At 47.2% G+C, this 19,008-nt stretch overlaps 1 protein-coding gene across 6 annotated transcripts in view; it reads right to left on the bottom strand.

Moving 5' to 3' along the window:
• The window catches only part of LOC106576214 (USP6 N-terminal-like protein), a 91,149-nt gene that overhangs the window by 32,154 nt on the left and 39,987 nt on the right, over nucleotides 1-19,008 (bottom strand). Inside the window, exon 1 of one of the 6 annotated variants that reach the window (XM_014153221.2) lies at nucleotides 15,763-17,259. The exons of 2 other annotated variants lie outside the window; for them this stretch is intronic. In XM_014153221.2, coding sequence (XP_014008696.1) covers nucleotides 15,763-15,838 — 76 coding nt within the window. In that variant the 5' untranslated portion in view covers nucleotides 15,839-17,259. Of the gene's footprint in view, nucleotides 1-8,721; nucleotides 9,085-15,762; nucleotides 17,260-19,008 lie in introns of those variants that run through there. 3 more of the 6 variants (XM_045699863.1, XM_014153222.2, XM_045699864.1) reach the window with 3 other exon arrangements.

The following is a 19,008-nucleotide window of genomic DNA, read 5'->3' as shown; positions in this document are numbered from 1 at the left end:
CACTGAGTTGAGCCACACGCGGTGCGTGCGCACGTCAGCTATTATGCCCCAGACGGACGATTAGCGAGAAACTGTCACGCGTGACCAGGATGCTGAGGGCGCCGAACAAAGACGTGCGCACACACCTCCTTTACCACTCAACCAGGTGAGTTTCCTCCATTTACAATCCTTGGTATCCTCATCAGATGACTGTATGAGCTGACCGGTCGAATGTAAAGGTCCGACAAACAGTCACTCCACACACACACACTGCCACTTCCTGATTCAGCAGCCAATGGGAAGCTCAAAATACAGGAAAACACATTAACAAATCTGGAACAAAAATATATATATATATATGTATATGTGTGTGTGTGTGTGTGTGTGTGTTCATGGTTTGAAGCGCTGTGGTAATAGTGGAAAAATAGTGGAAAACTAAAAGGTCTAGTTCAGATTTATGAAAGAGCCCCATTGGTTCTATGAGTTGACCAATAACAGGTAGTTCTTGTGATGGAATGCGGTCAGCCAGAATATACTGTGTATCTGAGGTTTTCTATTAGCAAAAGCCAGGTACTAAATCATCCTTCCTGATGTAAAAATATTCTGGTACACTTTGTTCCGGTCAAGTCCTGATGGAAAAAGACAGTGAATCTTTCCAGGCGACGGACCAATTGGCATTTCACCTGCTTTGATGTACCTGCACTGAGCTGCCAGCCAAATGCACATTAGAAAGACAAGTTGTGTTGTGTGTGTGTGTGTGTGTGTGTGTGTGTGTGTGTGTGTGTGTGTGTGTGTGTGCGCCTCAGACACATTGGACTCACGTGGAGATTGAGAATAAACAGAGCACTGAACACATTTTCTGTAAATCTATTTTTACACAGCTTGAGGCAGCTTGCCGGCCATGTCAGTGTGAGAATAAATACATTGCTCCATGCACAGCACAAGACAGAACACAATACTGTGTTCTTAGTGAAAGAGGCTATTGTAGATACTCTGTGTGTGCTACTGTGTTTACTGAGCTGGTGTGAGACATGACGTAAATTCTCTCCATTCACCAGAATGGCAGAGCAGCAACCACCAATGAGGATACAGCTTTTCAACCCTCTCCACCAATGAGATCTGCTGCTTCGCCTCCACTTAAGTACAAGCGTCCCAAGAGAAGGGTAGTTTTACAGTTTTAAATCTTTTTTTTTTTCTCTTATCTTTCACTTTTTCAGTATGTATTCCCGACAGGAAGTATTCCACTTTGATTCTTCCCCAATTCCTCCCTTGGCTCGTCCGGAATTCCAATATGTCCGAACAAACGACGCTCTTATCGAGCCGGCCGGAATTTTTATGACAGGGTGGTGTGTAACTGTCTGTCACAGTGAAAGGCATGCCGCCATTTGCTGACAATGGCACACAGAGCGGGAGAAGGGACAGCAGGGGGACAACTGTCTGGAAAAACATAACATTTCCCCCCCCCACTGAATTTTTCCATGGTTCAGTGGAATGGAATTCTGGGTCTTGAGTCTTCCCATAGTAAAGCCCAGTGTTGGCAGCAGTAACACACTGAACCCCCCAGCGCCCATATTAGTATTCAACAGGGGCAGCGCTTAAGCTAAACGCAATTAGACTCTTTCGTGCTCGGGGAATGGCACTGGCATCCGTGACTCCGTGTTTGTAAGGGGTTGGAGGCTCGTTCAGAATTATTGTGTTTGTTGTGTTGCTTGGACTGCTGCGACTCCTCGTGCCTACAGAATACTCCTGGACAAGCCCCTTCCTTCAGGCTACTGGGCTGCTTGAGGAAAACATACATCCCTGAACCTTTGCACTTCCAGCGAGTCACCCCATCCTCCTCCCCATTCCTCACTCTTTTACTCACCCTGTCCACTCCTACTCCTCTTTTCCCTGGTTAGACCCCCTACATCCCTGACCTTTCACCCTTCCCTCATCCACCTCTGCCAGTCTCAACCGCTTCCTCTTCACATGGCAGTGCCCTGTGGCGACGGCTGCGTAGAACGGCAGGTCATTTCCCTCTCCCGCTGCGATTAAAATGTCCCGGTCGGTCTAGTGCTTTGCCTGAGCGGAAATTACCCGGTTCTCCGCTTTCCCCTTCACTCCTGCTCTCTACCACCCGTCAAACAGCTGTCCCTATCTTTCTCTCCATCCATCCATCCATCACAGAGGTCATAAGAGTATTAGAAAAGAAAGCTGTCATTTTCCCTGCTGAAAGGTATTAATCATACATTAGGCTTCTGAAAAACACTGGAAAACGTCACTGAAAGAACAAAGGAGAGAACTGGTCTCGCTCACTCACAGGTTAGGGACAACATGTTGTCAATCTGTATATAACCTGTCTGTCCATGATGATTCAACTGTAGATTAAGTCTATAAAAGAAGGATCATGCATTCATCCAATCAGACTCAGAGCCCGTCTTCTGGACAACAGCATCATCAAAAACAACAGACTTTAAAATAACATCCCTCTCAGTTAACATAATAACACTGTGTCTTCCTGTGTCGTCTATCTGTAAAGTATCTGTCTGTATTCATCACAACTCCTGTTAAAGAATGAGTCTGGATGACTGTAAAGAACCGTATGACAATAGACAATATATAATATTCTGCTCCTCTCTTTTAGAGTCTAGTAGTTTCTAGTCCAAGACTTGTCTTTATAACAAGTAGTGTTCTTTTGCTCTCTGCTCCTCTCTCCCTCCAAGTTAACACTCGTTGCCGTTTCTTATCTCAAAGGTACTGAAGCTGCATGGTTCTAATGGGAAGCCTGGTTGGAGGAGAAGTCATTTCCTGTCCTTTGTCCTTGAACTCAGTGCCTCACACTTCACTTTGTTCATCCGCCTCTCAGCCTGCCTGTGTTCAGCCAATCAACACGTCCCAAGGCCAGACCTGGAGACGACCAGGCTGAGAGTGCTGCCTCTATTCACCTTACCGCATTACATATTGGGAAAAAAGGATCTATAAAGGCAATCACGAAGTGCACCAAGGCCATGTCAAATCATGCCTTGAAATTAATAGAATGAAAAAGTGAACAAAAAGATGAATGCCTACTGAGTAAGGACTGAAAGTGAAATAAAACTTTGCCGTTTGCGGTACGCCAAAGTTCTAAATGGAGCCTGTGTGTGTGCTGTCGCACCATTGTGTGTCCAAATATACAAACACATACACTAGCCCGATGTCACCCAATTGTCAGGGTAACAGCAAAAAAAAAAAAACTGTAGGCTAACCACACGTGGCATAACACTGGGCATGCTATTAGCATTGCTTCAAAACTATATTCATTTGCCCAAACTAGATGTAAAACACAAACATGTGTCTACCTATACCCAACCACATCACACATACAGTTGAAGTCGGAAGTTTACATACACTTAGGTTGGAGTCATTAAAACTAGTTTTTCAACCACTCCACAAATTTATTGTTAACAAACTATAGTTTTGGCAAGTCGGTTAAGACATCTACTTTGTTTACAGACAGATTATTTCACTTATAATTCACTGTATCACAATTCCAATGGGTCAAAAGTTGACAGACACTAAGTTGACTGTAGAGGTCGACCGATTAATCGGAACGGCCGATTAATTAGGGCCGATTTCAAGTTCTCATAACAATCGGAAATCTGTATTTATTTATTTGTATTTATTTTTTACCTTTATTTAACTAGGCAAGTCAGTTAAGAACACATTCTTATTTTCAATGACGGACTAGGAACGGTGGGTTAACTGCCTTGTTCAGGGGCAGAACGACAGATTTTTACCTTGTCAGCACGGGGATTCAATCTTGCAACCTTACGGTTAACTAGTCCAACGCTCTAACCACCTGCTTTACATTGCACTTCACGAGGAGCCTGCCTGTTACGCGAATGCATTAAGAAGCCAAGGTAAGTTGCTAGCTAGCATTAAACTTATCTTATAAAAAACAATCAATCAATCATAATCACTAGTTAACTACACATGGTTGATGATACTACTAGTTTATCTTGCCTGTCCTGCGTTGCATATAATCGCTAAGGTACACGTTGCTCCAACCATAAACATCCACGCCTTTCTTAAAATCAATACACAGAAGTATATATTTTTAAACCTGTATATTTAGCTAAAAGAAATCCAGGTTAGCAGGTGAAATTGTGTCATTTTGCGTTCATTGCACGCAGAGTCAGGGTATATGCAACAGTTTGGGCCGCCTGGCTCGTTGCGAACTAATTTGCCAGAATTTTACGTAATTATGACATAACATTGAAGGTTGTACAATATAACAGGAATATTTGAACTTAGGGATGCCACCCGTTAGATAAAATACGGAACGGTTCCGTATTTCACTGACAGGAAAAACGTTTTGTTTTCGAGATGATAGTTTCCGGATTCGACCATATTAATGACCTAAGGCTCGTATTTCTGTGTATTATGTTATAATTAAGTCTATGATTTGATATAGCAGTCTGACTGAGCGGTGGTAGGCAGCAGCAGGCTCGTAAGCGTTCATTCAAACCGCACTTTCGTGCGTTTTGCCAGCAGCCCTTCGCAATGCATTGCGCTGTTTATGACTTTAAGCCTGTCAACTCCCAAGATTAGGCTGGTGTAACCGATGTGAAATGGCTAGCTAGTTAGCCGGGTGCGCGCTAATAGCGTTTCAAACGTCACTCGCTCTGAGACTTGGAGTAGTTGCTCCCCTTGCTCTGCATGGGTAACGCTGCTTCGAGGGTGGCCGTTGTCGATGTGTTCCTGGTTCGAGCCCAGGTAGGAGCGAGGAGAGGGACGGAAGCTATACTGTTACACTGGCAATACTAAAGTGCCTATAAGAACATCCAATAGTCAAAGGTATATGAAATACAAATCGTATAGAGAGAAATAGTCCTATAATTCCTGCAACCTAAAACTTCTTACCTGGGAATATTGAAGACTCATGTTAAAAGGAACCACCAGCTTTCATATGTTCTCATGTTCTGAGCAAGGAACTTAAACGTTAGCTTTTTTACATGGCACATATTGCACTTTTACTTTCTTCTCCAACACTTTGTTTTTGCATTATTTAAACCAAATTGAACATGTTTCATTATTTATTTGAGGCTAAATTGATTTTATTGATGTATTATATTAAGTTAAAATAAGTGTTCATTCAGTATTGTTGTAATTGTCATTATTGCAAATAAATAAATAAATAAATAAATAAATATCGGCCGATTAATCGGTATCGAAAAATCATAATCGGTCGACCTCTAGTTGACTCTGCCTTTAAACAGCTTGGAAAATTCCAGAACAGAACATAATTTGAGTCAATTGGAGGTGTACCTGTGGATGTATTTCAAGGCCAACCTTCAAACTTAGTGCCTCTTTGCGTGACATCATGGGAAAATCTAAAGAAATCAGCCAAGACCTCAGAAAAAAAATTGTAGACCACAGGTCTAGGTTCATCCTTGAGAGCAATTTCCAAACGCCTGAAGGTACCACATTCATCTGTACAAACAATAGTACGCAAGTATAAACACCATGGGACCATGCAGCCGCCATACTGCTCCGGAAGGAGACACGTTCTGTCTCTGAGAGATGAATGTACTTGTGCGAAAAGTGCAAATCAATCCCAGAACAACAGCAAAGAACCTTGTGAAGATGCTGGAGGAAACAGGTACAAAAGTATCTATATCCACAGTAAAACGAGTCCTATATCGACATAACCTGAAAGGTCGCTCAGCAAGGAAGAAGCCACTGCTCCAAAACCACCACAAATAAAGCCAGACTACGGTTTGCAACTGGACATGGGGACAAAGATCATCATTTTTGGAGAAATGTCCTCTGGTCTGATGAAACAAAAATAGAACTGTTTGGCCATAATGACCATTGTTATATTTTGAGGAAAAAGGAGGAGGCTTGCAAGCCGAAGAATACCATCCCAACCGTGAAGCACGGGGATCGCAGCATCATGGTGTGGGGGTGTTTTGCTGCAGTAGGGACTGGTACACTTCACAAAATAGATGGCATCATGAGGGAGGAAAATTGTGTGGATATATTGAAGCAACATCTGAAGACATCAGTCAGGAAATTAAAGCTTGGTCGCAAATGGGTCTTCCAAATGGATAATGCCCACAAGCATACTTCCAAAGTTGTGGCAAAATGGCTTAAAGACAACAAAATCAAGGTATTGGAGTGGCCATCACAAAGCCCTGACCTCAATCCCACAGAACATTTGTGGGCAGAACTGAAAAAGCGTGCGTGAGCAAGGAGGCCTACAAACCTGACTCAGTTACACCAGCTCTGTCAGGAGGAATGGGCCAAAATTCTCCCAACATATTGTGGGAAGCTCGTGGAAGGCTACCCGAAATGTTTGACCTAAAACAGGGAATTTTTACTAGGATTAAATGTCAGGAATTGTGAAAAACGGAGTTTAAATGCATTTGGCTAAGGTGTATGTAAACCTCCGACTTCAACTGTAGTTGACCTCAACAGTAGGGTTGCACAATTTGTGGAATATTCAGAGGTGGAAATTTTCCATGGGAATTAACGGGAATATATGCAAATTAATATTAAATCCATTTAAGTGTAGATTATTTTTGCATTGGATTTATTTACCATATATGGAGACAGAATATTTTTTTTTACCTTATCATAAGTAGACATAATTGCAAATTATTAAATCCTTCCAATAGAAAAAAAAAAATGTTAAGAATTGAACTTTATTTAAATGAGTTGACTCTTCACATGGGATGATTTCACTGAAAAACAAAAAGGGAATATTGAATGATCCCCAATGATCCATCGCCTCTCCCAAAAACGTTATCATACATCTGTAAAATGGTGGTCTAGAAACTAAAGCTTTGGTTGTCTTCCTCTCAGGCTTCCATGTCCTCCCTGGATCTCCTCAATGTCCACCTCTTGGACATCAGACTGAGGCCTCACCTTCACTGTCACTTTCCAACCTTGTTGAGGATGGCTCGTTGTCAGGCTCAAAAAGCCTCAAATTTTCCCAGATGGTCACCAATTTTTCAACCCTTGAATTGGTCAACCTTTTGTGTGCTTTGGTGTGTGTGTTCCCAAACATGGACCAGTTGCGCTCTGAGGCGGCTGATGTTGGTGGGAGTTGGAGGATGATGGAGGCAACTGGGGAAAGAGCTTCAAATCCACAAAGTATTTTCCATCAGGTGGCTGATGAGATATGTTGGCACGACTGCCATATTGCATCTCCATCCCAAAGCCCTTGCTTGGAAGTGTACTTCACCAGACTGCCAAGAACCTTGCCCTCATCCAGGCCAAGGTGGCGAGACACGGTAGTGATGACACCATGCGCCTTGTTGATCTCTGCACCAGACAGGATGCTCTTGCCAGCATACTTGGGGTCCAACATGTACGCTGTGGCGTGTATGTGCTTCAGGCAGAAGTCTTCACGCTTTTTGATGTATTTCAGAACTGCAGTTTCCTCTGCTTGGAGTAACAGTGAAGTGGGCAGGGCAGTACGGAATTCTTCTCTTACATCAGACAGGATGGCACTGTCTCCCTCAATCCGTGCAATGGCTACTGCTATAGGCTTCAGGAGTTTCAGGCTGCTTACCACTCTCTACCAAAATACATCATCCAGGAGGATCCTCTTGATTGGGCTGTCCATTTCGGCAGACTGTGATATGGCCATTTCTTGGAGAGACTCCTTCCCCTCCAGGAGACTGTCAAACATGATGACAACACCACCCCAATGTGTGTTGCTGGGCAGCTTCAATGTGGCGCTCTTATTCTTCTCACTTTGCTTGGTGAGGTAGATTGCCGCTATAACTTGATGGCCCTTCACATACCTAACCACTTCCTTGGCTCTCTTGTAGAGTGTATCTATTGTTTTCAGTGCCATGATGTCCTTGAGGAGCAGATTCAATGCATGAGCAGCACAGCCAATGGGTGTGATGACTGCCTTCAGCTCATCTGCAATGTAGAGACTGGTGTGTCTGTTGTCCCTTGTGTCTATCCTCTTGTAGAATACTGGTTGAGGGGGTGGAGATGATGTAGTTAATTATTCCTTGCCCATGAACGTTCGACCACACATCAGAGATGACTGCAATACAGTCTGCTTTCTCTATGATTTGCTTGACCTTCACTTGAACTCTGTTGAACGCTGCATCCAGCAAATGAGTAGATAAAGCATGTCTGGTTGGAGGGGTGTATGCTGGGCGAAGAACATTCAGAAATCTCTTCCAATACACATTGCCTGTGAGCATCAAAAGTGAACCAGTTGCATACACAGCTCGAGCAAGACATTAATCAGCATCTCTGACTACGTTCCTCCATTGAGTCAAAAAAACTTCTGATTCCAGGAGGACCATGCTATCAATAAGGTGTCTGATTCCTAATTTTCACCTCGAATAGAAGTAGAGGGACTTTCGTCAGAGGTTGCTTGTTGTGAGCGCTGAGGGAACTTTATGCACTTGGCCAGATGATTCTGCATCTTCGTTGCATTCTTCACATATGATTTGGCACAGTATTTGCAAATGTACACCATGAAGACATGTCTACCCACAGAGTCGTTTACCCTCAATCTACGCTGACAGGTTATAAATACCATGTGCACTTTCATGTCTCCAAGTAACTGAATCTCAATTGTAAACTGTGCAACACCATTAGAACTGTATCATTTAAGTTCCATTTTTCAACAAAATTCAATCTGACAGAAGCAATAGCTTGAACACCAGTAGTTTGTCCTAGTGAGGTGGCAAAAACCAAAGCAGTATTTTTTTGCCTGAAGTCAGTAACCTCAGTGACATCATGTCTTACCTCTCTTCACACTCTCGGTTGGATCCTCCAGTCTACTGAGAGATTTAGTCCGCATTAGTGACAGCCCGGGCTAGACAAACAACCCATCCCAGAACCACCGACTCTGCCACGGCAACTACTTCGCACCACAACAGTCCACGTACCAATGAGAGGAACCAGAGAGACAGACAAATGGTGGCTTGTATTGATACACTCTTCTGAGCAGCAGACGGGAGATCAGAGTGGCTGAGATTGAGGGCCTCTGTCAAAATGCAGCTGTTTGTTTACTTTACAAAGAGATTAAGAGAACGAGAGAGGGAACAAGAGAGAAAGAGAATGAGAGAGAGAGAACAAGGGACACTGACTTCAGCATCAAGTCACTGCTATCCCACTCATGACATTCCACACCCAAACACAAACACACAACAGCCCCTATTCAATACATCAGAGAAGAGAGGGAGGGAGAGAAGGAGCAAATAAGAGAGGGAGGGAAAGAAGGACAGGGAGAGAGAGAGATGAGAAAGACAGTGGGAGGGAGATCAGAAATCAAGGGACAGCCGAGCGTTTTTGAGAAACAACCTTCATTAATGAGACTCATGTTCAACTCCTGTGGCGAGTCGTATACCCAGAACGATCATGTTGATCAGGCATATTTCCGGACAGCCGGGGAGAGAAGAGGAAGGGGAGGGAGGGAGAGAAAAGGAGAGGAAGAAAGATAATGGTTTCTATCTCCTCCCTCGATCGCTACAGTACGCGTCTACCCTGGCACACACAAACGACCCAGGCCAACGCCCAGTAAGGGAATGGCTGATGTGGCTGAAATGGCATTTTAAAGCATCGAGGTCATCGTGCAGGGCAGGCAGGCAGGCTCGGAGGTTCTGGCGTCCTTTCTGGGAATGTTCTCACACACTGGATACTTTCTGAGAAGGGACACCTCCACGTCCATGCTGTCAGTAACATGGACTTGAGAGTTATTGAGCACATTCCAGTGAATCCTGTTCAATAAAGGACAGAGTAAATTCATTTGAAATGAATGTTATGAAATGCATCTCGCCTTGCCCTCTCTGTATTTGACAAGAGCAGCAGGATATTGTCATTTTGAGAGAGAAGTTGACCCTTCACCTCACTCTTGACTGGTGTATAGTTTCCCTCTTCCTCGCTCTCTTTCTCTCTCGACTGTTGTACAGTTCTCCCTCTCCCGTCTTCAGAATTGTATAGAAAAATCTGCCAGGCACTTTGGCAACTGTTTGTGTGGGCGATCTCTGGCACCACATAGCAAGATGAAAACAGAGAGGAGTGTCATACAAACTCCCCCATAATAAACTTTCCTGTGAATATAAAACAAGCGATTTAAATCTGTTCTGCACTCCAGTGACAAGGGGATCCGAGCTGTCTTTGTTCTGTTAGGTGTGTGTGTGTGTGTACAGTGTGTGTGTGTGTTGCGTACAGTATGTGAGGTTCACAGTTGAAGGTGTCAAATAACAGAAGTGTCAATCTATGCACACCATACACATCTTTGCTGGAGTGTTTAATTAAAATGTTTATAAAAATCATACTTTCCCTGACCTACTGGTGCTTTCTGTATGCTACTGTAAAACTGTCGTCTAAGCTTTGTGCGTGCAATCTGACACCAGGTGTAGAGGGACTAAAGCATCACTTCACAGTTAGGATCACTACTCCCTCCCCAAAGGACTGATGATCAATCTGACACCAGTCGTAGAGGGAATAAAGCATCACTTCACAGTTAGGATCACTACTCCCTCCCCAAAGGACTGATGATCAATCTGACACCAGTCGTAGAGGGACTAAAGCATCACTTCACAGTTAGGATCACTACTCCCTCCCCAAAGGACTGATGATCAATCTGACACCAGGTGTAGAGGGACTAAAGCATCACTTCACAGTTAGGATCACTACTCCCTCCCCAAAGGACTGATGATCAATCTGACACCAGTCGTAGAGGGACTAAAGCATCACTTCACAGTTAGGATCACTACTCGCTCCCCAAAGGACTGATGATCAATCTGACACCAGTCGTAGAGGGACTAAAGCATCACTTCACAGTTAGGATCACTACTCCCTCCCCAAAGGACTGATGATCAATCTGACACCAGGTGTAGAGGGACTAAAGCATCACTTCACAGTTAGGATCACTACTCCCTCCCCAAAGGACTGATGATCAATCTGACACCAGGTGTAGAGGGACTAAAGCATCACTTCACAGTTAGGATCACTACTCCCTCCCCAAAGGACTGATGATCAATATTCAATCAGCAATCAATCAGCAGCAGGGTAGAGTATAACCACACTGTTCATCTAAATACATGACATCCACACAGAACAACTTTATGAGCAATTGAAGAGCCCATACAGTCTTTATCCACCTATTCTGATTATCACTTAGAGAGAGACTCTGGACGAAAGCCTTGGTGTGGGTTAACAGCAGTAAAGACGGGGACAGAGAGACAGAGAGACAGAGAGAGACGCACAGTCTCATTGTTCCTTTGGGCGGAGTCTGACGCCATCTCTGTCACACAAGCACACACAAACCACCCGCGTCCCCACACCACACTGCGGACGATGAAATCATCTGCTATGAGTAATGACAGCTTGACAAGTGCAGTCTGTGACTAGTACAGTACACACACACACACACACACACACACACACACACACCTGTATGTACGGGAGCTATAGTGTTATCTGTAACATCAACATATCAAACAAGGAATGCAACAATATTAGCACATTGAATGGAGCGATTGAAAGAGAGAACGTGCCTAGATTCAGCAGTAGTAAACAGACTGTGGAACTACTGAGACACACAGCTGGGATTCTTACAACACCACCGTCACCAGCCCGGCAAGATGGGTGTCGTAAGAGTCAGACAGAGAACCAACAATAAAGGACGCATCTAGTCTAATAACAGGCGTACACAAAACATATAGGACTGTCACAACTCGTCTGGAGGGGGGGAGAGCTAACATACATCAGTCCCCCTTTCATCTCTACCTGCCTGGTCAGTAGGGAGAGGGGGTGGAGAGAGTACTCTGGTTCCTTTGATATCTACACTACTGAAAGACGTCTGCACTAACCTAAGGGCCTGTGTGTAAGCATTCACAGTCCAGCCATTTCAAGGCCAAGACAGAGCTACTCTGCACTGTGAGAACGCGTGTTTCACATTAAAACAGAAAGCAGGTTGTTTTTTGAGTGTGAAAACTAACTGGATGGGAACTCTGTGCCGTTTTCATTTATCCCAGAAAATAATTGAATACTCGTTCCGATGTCTTTTTTAAGGAGTCCTGAGACAGAGAGAGAAACAGAGGCAGTACCATTTGCTATCTAATCTAATATGTTGCTCTACAGATACAGCTCCGTCCACTACATGGATACATTCTCCTGAGGCCAAAATGACAGAATAAACCGGAGGCAACATGTAGCCTGGCATTTCCCTCTAGGTTCTTATACGGCAAACAGTTCAACCAGATGTTAAATGGCTTTGATATCGGTGAGCAGATGCTAACCGGCTACCTGCGGTTTAACGTGGGGGGGGGGTCTGAACGCTACCTCTATCCCTCTGACAACCCAGCATGCAATGTTGGAAGCCGCGCTAACACACACACACACACACACACACACACACACACACACACACACACACACACACACACACACACACACACACACACCACACCACACCACACCACACCACACCAATAGTTGACAACTTGATGTGTTAGACTACAGCAAAAACAAATCTCCCTTTTTTAAACTACTGGCACATAATTTGAATAATTGAGCGAGTGGCTCTCTCCTAGCAGTTAGACATATGACAGTTTAAGATGGGAGGGAGAGAGGGAGATAGAGGGAGAAGAGGAGAAACGTAGTTCATGCAGAATTCATTACAGAGATAGTAAGATGCCAGTGCTGCTGACCTGAGCAGAGTGGGTGAGAGGGAGGAAGACTGCAGCTTGGCACTGGAGCAGGCTGCAATGGACCCATTTCAGCTCCAGCACAGGACAGCAGTATGGGAAAGGGGATATCTAGTCAGTTGTACAATTGAAATGTGTCATCCGCATTTAACCCAACTCCTCTGAATCAGAGAGGTGTGGGGGGCTGCCTTAACATCCACGTCCTCAGCGCCCGGGGAACAGTGGGTTAACTGCCTTGTTCAGGAGCAGAACGACAGATTTTTACCTTGTCAGCTCAGGGATTCGATCCAGCAACCTTTTGGTATCTGGCCCAAAGCTCGTACCTGCCAGGCTACCTGTCGCGGCAGGCTGGGTGGTGTTTTGCAACGGAAAACAAATATCGGTGTTCTTATTGGACAAGTTCAGAACGTAACTTGCTCGCTACTGAACACGACCCTAGTGACCATGGGCAGGCATGCTGGACTGTAATACTGCTCCTAGCTCCTCCCGTCACCCGCCTGGCCAGCAGAACGCCGGACTGTAATACTGCGCCTAGCTCCTCCCGTCACCCGCCTGGCCAGCAGAACGCTGGACTGTAATACTGCTCCTAGCTCCTCCCGTCACCCGCCTGGCCAGCAGAACGCTGGACTGTAATACTGCTCCTAGCTCCTCCCGTCACCCGCCTGGCCAGCAGAACGCTGGACTGTAATACTGCTCCTAGCTCCTCCCGTCACCCGCCTGGCCAGCAGAATGCTGGACTGTAATACTGCTCCTAGCTCCTCCCGTCACCCGCCTGGCCAGCAGAATGCCGGACTGTAATACTGCTCCTAGCTCCTCCCGTCACCCGCCTGGCCAGCAGAATGCCAGACACAACAAACTGAGGGAGTTCAGTAGTATCCCAAGATCTCAGTTCAAATATAGGAACATTCGCTTTCACAAACACTCAAGTCCTTACTGATTCTGCACATACATATTCAGACATGTACATTCTACATCCAGAGAGATAAAGACCCTGCTGATACTTTACATGTACATTCTACATCCAGAGAGAAAGACCCTGCTGATACTTTACATGTACATTCTACATCCAGAGAGATAAAGACCCTGCTGATACTTTACATGTACATTCTACATCCAGAGAGATAAAGACCCTGCTGATACGTCAAAGGGCTCAGTGCATTACACATACTGTGTTCAAGCAGTCTCTCACCACGCTCCCTCTCTCTCCATCTCTCTCTCTCTCTCACCAACCACACACCTCAGCAGATAACCCACTGACAGACAACACCTTTACCACAGAACACTACCTAACAACCAAGGCTACCCCTACTGTCTGGGGGATGAGATAACCCACTGACAGACAACACCTTTACCACAGAACACTACCTAACAACCAAGGCTAACGCTACTGTCTGGGGGATGAGATAACCCACTGACAGACAACACCGTTACCACAGAACACTACCTAACAACCAAGGCTACCGCTACTGTCTGGGGGATGAGATAACCCACTGACAGACAACACCTGACTGTCTCAGCAGCTCTGTGGTGTGTGTGTGTTAGTCTAAAGCGAAGTGTGTACATATTAGTGTTAGTGTGTGCACCCGTGTATGTTTGTGTGTGTTGAGAATTTCTCCGCAAGGTCGATGGCCGGAGATTAAAATGGCAGTGAGCTGGAAGGCGGAGGGCCCTAAACTCAATGTGCCTTTTGTAGTGGGTATCACAGATCGATGAGAATCTCACCTCTCTACAACACCAGCTCTGTTCCCCTGCTCCTGCCTCCAGCACACTGATTACATGCTGCTACACAGGAAATGGGACATGTTTGAGTTATCATCAGGCTCAATATGTTGACACACACAAGTTCCTTTCAGGATTCCGTTTTTTTTTGTTGCAAAATCAAGAATTCCCGGCATATTATTATGGTCTTGCAAATTTGACCAATCACTGCACTATTTCCGCATAAAACAGTCAAATCCTCGCAATATTGTCGCATAACACAGACCCATCACCACAGTACAAAAAGAGGGCTTACAATTTCAACCAATCAGCACATAAATATGGTTAAATCAAGCCACACGTTAACTGTATCCCTCGTCAGTGCAATTTCGCTACAAAATCCCGCATTGCCAACCACAATGTCCAAATTGCCACAGCAAAATCAAGCATTTTTGCCTGAAAATATCACCAAAAAATCACTGTGAAATCCCGAGTGGCGCAGCGGTCTAAGGCACGGCATCTCAGTGCTAGAGACCCTGGTTCAATAACAGGCTGTATCACAACCGGCCGTGATTGGGAGTCCCATAGGACGGCGCGTCGTCCGGGTTAGGGTTTGGTCGGGGTAGGCCGTCATTGTAAATAAGAATATGTTCTTAACTGGCTTGCCTTGCCTAAAAAATCCTGGAGGGACTGACAAACATTCATACACATTACAAATGTACACGCATGTGCACGCACACACAGAATTCATCATTAACAAGCAGTGAGGTGAGAAGTGTGTAATCTGTTTTCATCCCTCTGGCATGTAAAAAAGCTTAGATACACTGGGCTAAGAGAATAGAGGCAGCCTTTGTTAAGGAGATGCTTGAGGCCTAGATGTCTTTAAAATAGGCTGTTGATGTTTAAAAAGAACCCACATCACAACCCATATAAAATCACTAGCCTGAATGGGGATGCAGAGCCCACACCCAGAGCCCAGGTGATTCTCCTCAGAGTGTAGACTGAGCTTTTGGCAGTGAAAAGCTTTAGCCACTCATTAGTGCCCACAGCCCAACACTCACCCCTCAGAGCTGGTCCAATCAGCAGACAGGACTAGATCAGATGGGTCAACAAGTGTCCCAATACCCCAGGGAACCTTCATTATTAATTACTAACCAGACACACACACACACACACACACACACACGCACATGCACACGCCCCATAGCAACAGAGCCATTACAGCAGTACCAAGGGAATCTCTTTCTCTCTAGCCAACTCAAACACAGACACACAAGGGATCTGTAAGAAGTTAATGGTATTCATTTTGAGGGACACAGTACAGCTAATGTACAGCACAGTCAGATACACACAGAGACAGACACACTCAGACAGACAGACAGACAAGCACACACACACTTGTCCACGAGACAATAGGACTTGAAACACACACCTCCGTATCTGGCGGCTGCTCTGCGTCGCGAGGGAGACACCAGCTCCCTGACCATATGAAGCACCTGCATGCTCATAGTGGGGAGGGGGCAACCACGAACACTCTCGCCCTCCCGACAACCTCATCCCTCACAGGGTCCTCTGAAATCATCCCAATGTCTTAAAAGTCAAGCCCATCTTATTCCCAGGCACCAGGTTTAGGGTCCACAGAGCGAGGATCTTTCCCCAGTCCTAGTTCCTCTCTTTGGGGTGGAGTAGTGGCGGCAGCCCCTCAAGGTTCCAAGGATGATTCCAAGGTCAGCTTTAGCCTCCAGTTCCACCCAGTCGTCCCTAAGCCTTTTTCCTTTCTGCTCCGATCCAACCTCCCTCTCTCAGTCGCTCTCAGCACCAGCTGCAAGCCCTCAACACTCCCTTACGCGATCACACATGCACGTCCCTAGCACTCACACACACTTTCTCTCCTACTCTGATACATGTGAATATCTATGACAGTCACATTTAGGTCGACCTAGAGAGGCAATCTGTTTTAAGACACTGAACGCAGTCTGCATCACTGCTCTTCCTCTCCTCTCTCTCCAGGGGTCAGCGGTTGTTCCTGTCCAGGTAGATGATCGCCTCCCATCCTCCTACGGCTCTCACATGTCCAGCAATACCAGTCCGCCGCTGTCACAGGTCCATTAATGCTAGACCACTGCTCTCACAGGTCCAGGAATACCATACCGCCGCTCTCACAGGTCCAGGAATACCATACCGCCGCTCTCACAGGTCCATTAATACCATACCGCTGCTCTCACAGGTCCAGGAATACCAGACCACCGCTCTCATGTCCAGCAATACCAGACCACCGCTCTCATGTCCAGCAATACCAGACCACCACTCTCACATGTCCATTAATACCCAGACCGCCGCTCTCACATGTCCAGGTAAAGCAGATCACGCTCAAGTGACGCTGAAATCACACACAATGTCATCTCAACCCGACGGCTGGGAGCTGGAGGTCGTTGGTTTGTTAGCTGCTGTTAGCTGCTCTTCTGAGACTCTCAGGCTCAGCTGAGAGAGAGGGTGTGTTTTTTTCCCCAGTCGGTGCTCCCACACACAGAACACACACACACACTTATCTTGTTCGGCAGAGGCAGTAGAGGTGAACACGCACCCAGCTCTGAGGAAGACAGGGAGGAGACTGTCAGATCTCTCTCTGTTTCTCTCACTCTCTGTTCAGAGAGCTGTGCTGTAGGAGTTCAACTGGCTGGCAGAACAGATGAAGGTGGTTTGGATCAATAGCAGCAGTATCCCTGCTCCAAAGACACGGCACTCGGCTCACATCCACAGCTAGCTAACTCACTGGGGTAAGACAGTCAGTCCACCCAACTCTCATCGTTCTCTCTCACTGTGCACTGCTCTCTCCCCATCTCTCTGTTCCTCTCTTGTTCCCTCCCTCGATCTCTCCTTCCAAATTGATTTAATGGAGTACATCCTCATTCATGGACAGCCTCGCTCTCCCCCTCTGCCTTGATCTCTCCTCTCCCTCCCTCTCAGTTTCTCCCCCTCCGTCGCTCCCCGCTTAGTAACGACGCCCTGCTCCACCATCACTCTGAAGCCTGGTGCATGAACGTAACGGGAAAATACAGGGGAAGTAAAAAAAACAGCCGCGTGTGATCATCAGTATATATATATATATATATAAAAATTGTGCCCACTAGCATCTTATGCCCTTTTACATTTTGTGTCTCCCCCTCCGTCTCCCCGTTTCCCTCCGTCTCCCCGTGTCTCCCAGTTTTCCTCCGTCTCCCCACCGTCTCCCCGTTTTCTTCCGTCTCACCCTCCGTCTCCCCGTTTCCCTCCGTCTCCCCGTGTCTCCCCGTTCCGTCTCCCCACCGTCTCACCCTCCGTCTTCCCGTTTCCCTCAGGTCTCCCTGTCTCCCAGTTTTCCTCCGTCTCCCCGTTTTCCTCCGTCTCCCCACCGTCTCCCCGTTTTCCTCCGTCTCACCCTCCGTCTCCCCGTTTCCCTCCATCTCCCCGTGTCTCCCCGTTTTCCTCCGTCTCCCCGTCCGCCTCCCCACCGTCTCACCCTCCGTCTCCCCGTTTCCCTCCGTCTCCCCGTGTCTCCCCGTTTTCCTCCGTCTCCCCATTTTCCTCCGTCTCCCCTTTTCCCTCCGTCTCCCCGTCTCCCCGTTTCCCTCCGTCTCCCTCCGTCTCCCCGTTTCCCTCCGTCTCCGTGTCTCCCCGTTTCCCTCCATCTCCCCGTCCGTCTCCCCACCGTCTCACCCTCCGTCTCCCCACCGTCTCACCCTCCGTCTCCCCGTTTCCCTCCGTCTCCCCGTCCGTCTCCCCACCGTCTCCCCGTTTCCCTCCGTCTCCCCGTGTCTCCCGTTTTCCTCCGTCTCCCCGTTTCCCTCCGTCTCCCCGTTTCCCTCCGTCTCCGTGTCTCCCCGTTTTCCTCCGTCTCCCCGTCCGTCTCCCCACCGTCTCACCCTCCGTATCCCCGTTACCCTCCATCTCCCCGTCAATCTCCCCACCGTCTCACCCTCCCACTCCCCGTTTCCCTCCGTCTCCCCGTTTTCCTCCATCTCCCCGTTTCCCTCCGTCTCCCGGTGTCTCCCGTTTTCCTCCGTCTCCCCGTTTCCCTCCGTCTCCGTGTCTCCCCGTCTCCCTCCGTCTCCCCGTTTCCCCCGTTTCCCTCCATCTCCCCGTTTCCCTCCGTCTCCCCATTTCCCTCCGTCTCCCCGTGTCTCCCGTTTTCCTCCGTCTCCCCGTTTCCCTCCGTCTCCCTCCGTCTCCCCGTTTCCCTCCGTCTCCGTGTCTCCCCGTTTTCCTCCATCTCACCCTCCGTCTCCCTCCGTCTCCCCCATTTCCCTCCGTCTCCCCGTTTCTCTCCGTCTCCGTGTCTCCCCGTTTTAGTCCGTCTCCCCGTCCATCTCCCCACCATCTCACCCTCCGTCTCCCCGTTCCCTCCGCCTCCCCGTTCCCTCCGTTTCCCCGTGTCTCCCCGTTTTCCTCCGTCTCCCCGTGTCTCCCGTTTTCCTCCGTCTCCCCGTTTCCCTCCGTCTCCGTGTCTCCCCGTTTTCCTCTGTCTCACCCTCCGTCTCCCCTGTTTCCCTCCGTCTCCCCGTTTCCCTCTGTCTCCCCGTGTCTCCCCGTTTCCCTCCGACTCCCCGTGTCTCCCCGTTTCCCTCCGTCTCCCCGTGTCTCCCCGTTTCCCTCCGTCTCCCCGTGTCTCCCGTTTTCCTCCGTCTCCCCGTTTCCCTCC

The sequence above is a fragment of the Salmo salar genome, chromosome ssa17 (assembly GCF_905237065.1).
Source record: "Salmo salar chromosome ssa17, Ssal_v3.1, whole genome shotgun sequence".
NCBI lineage: Eukaryota > Metazoa > Chordata > Actinopteri > Salmoniformes > Salmonidae > Salmo > Salmo salar.
Note: the sequence above shows the minus strand (reverse complement) of the source record. Positions and strands in the feature narration are given on the sequence as shown.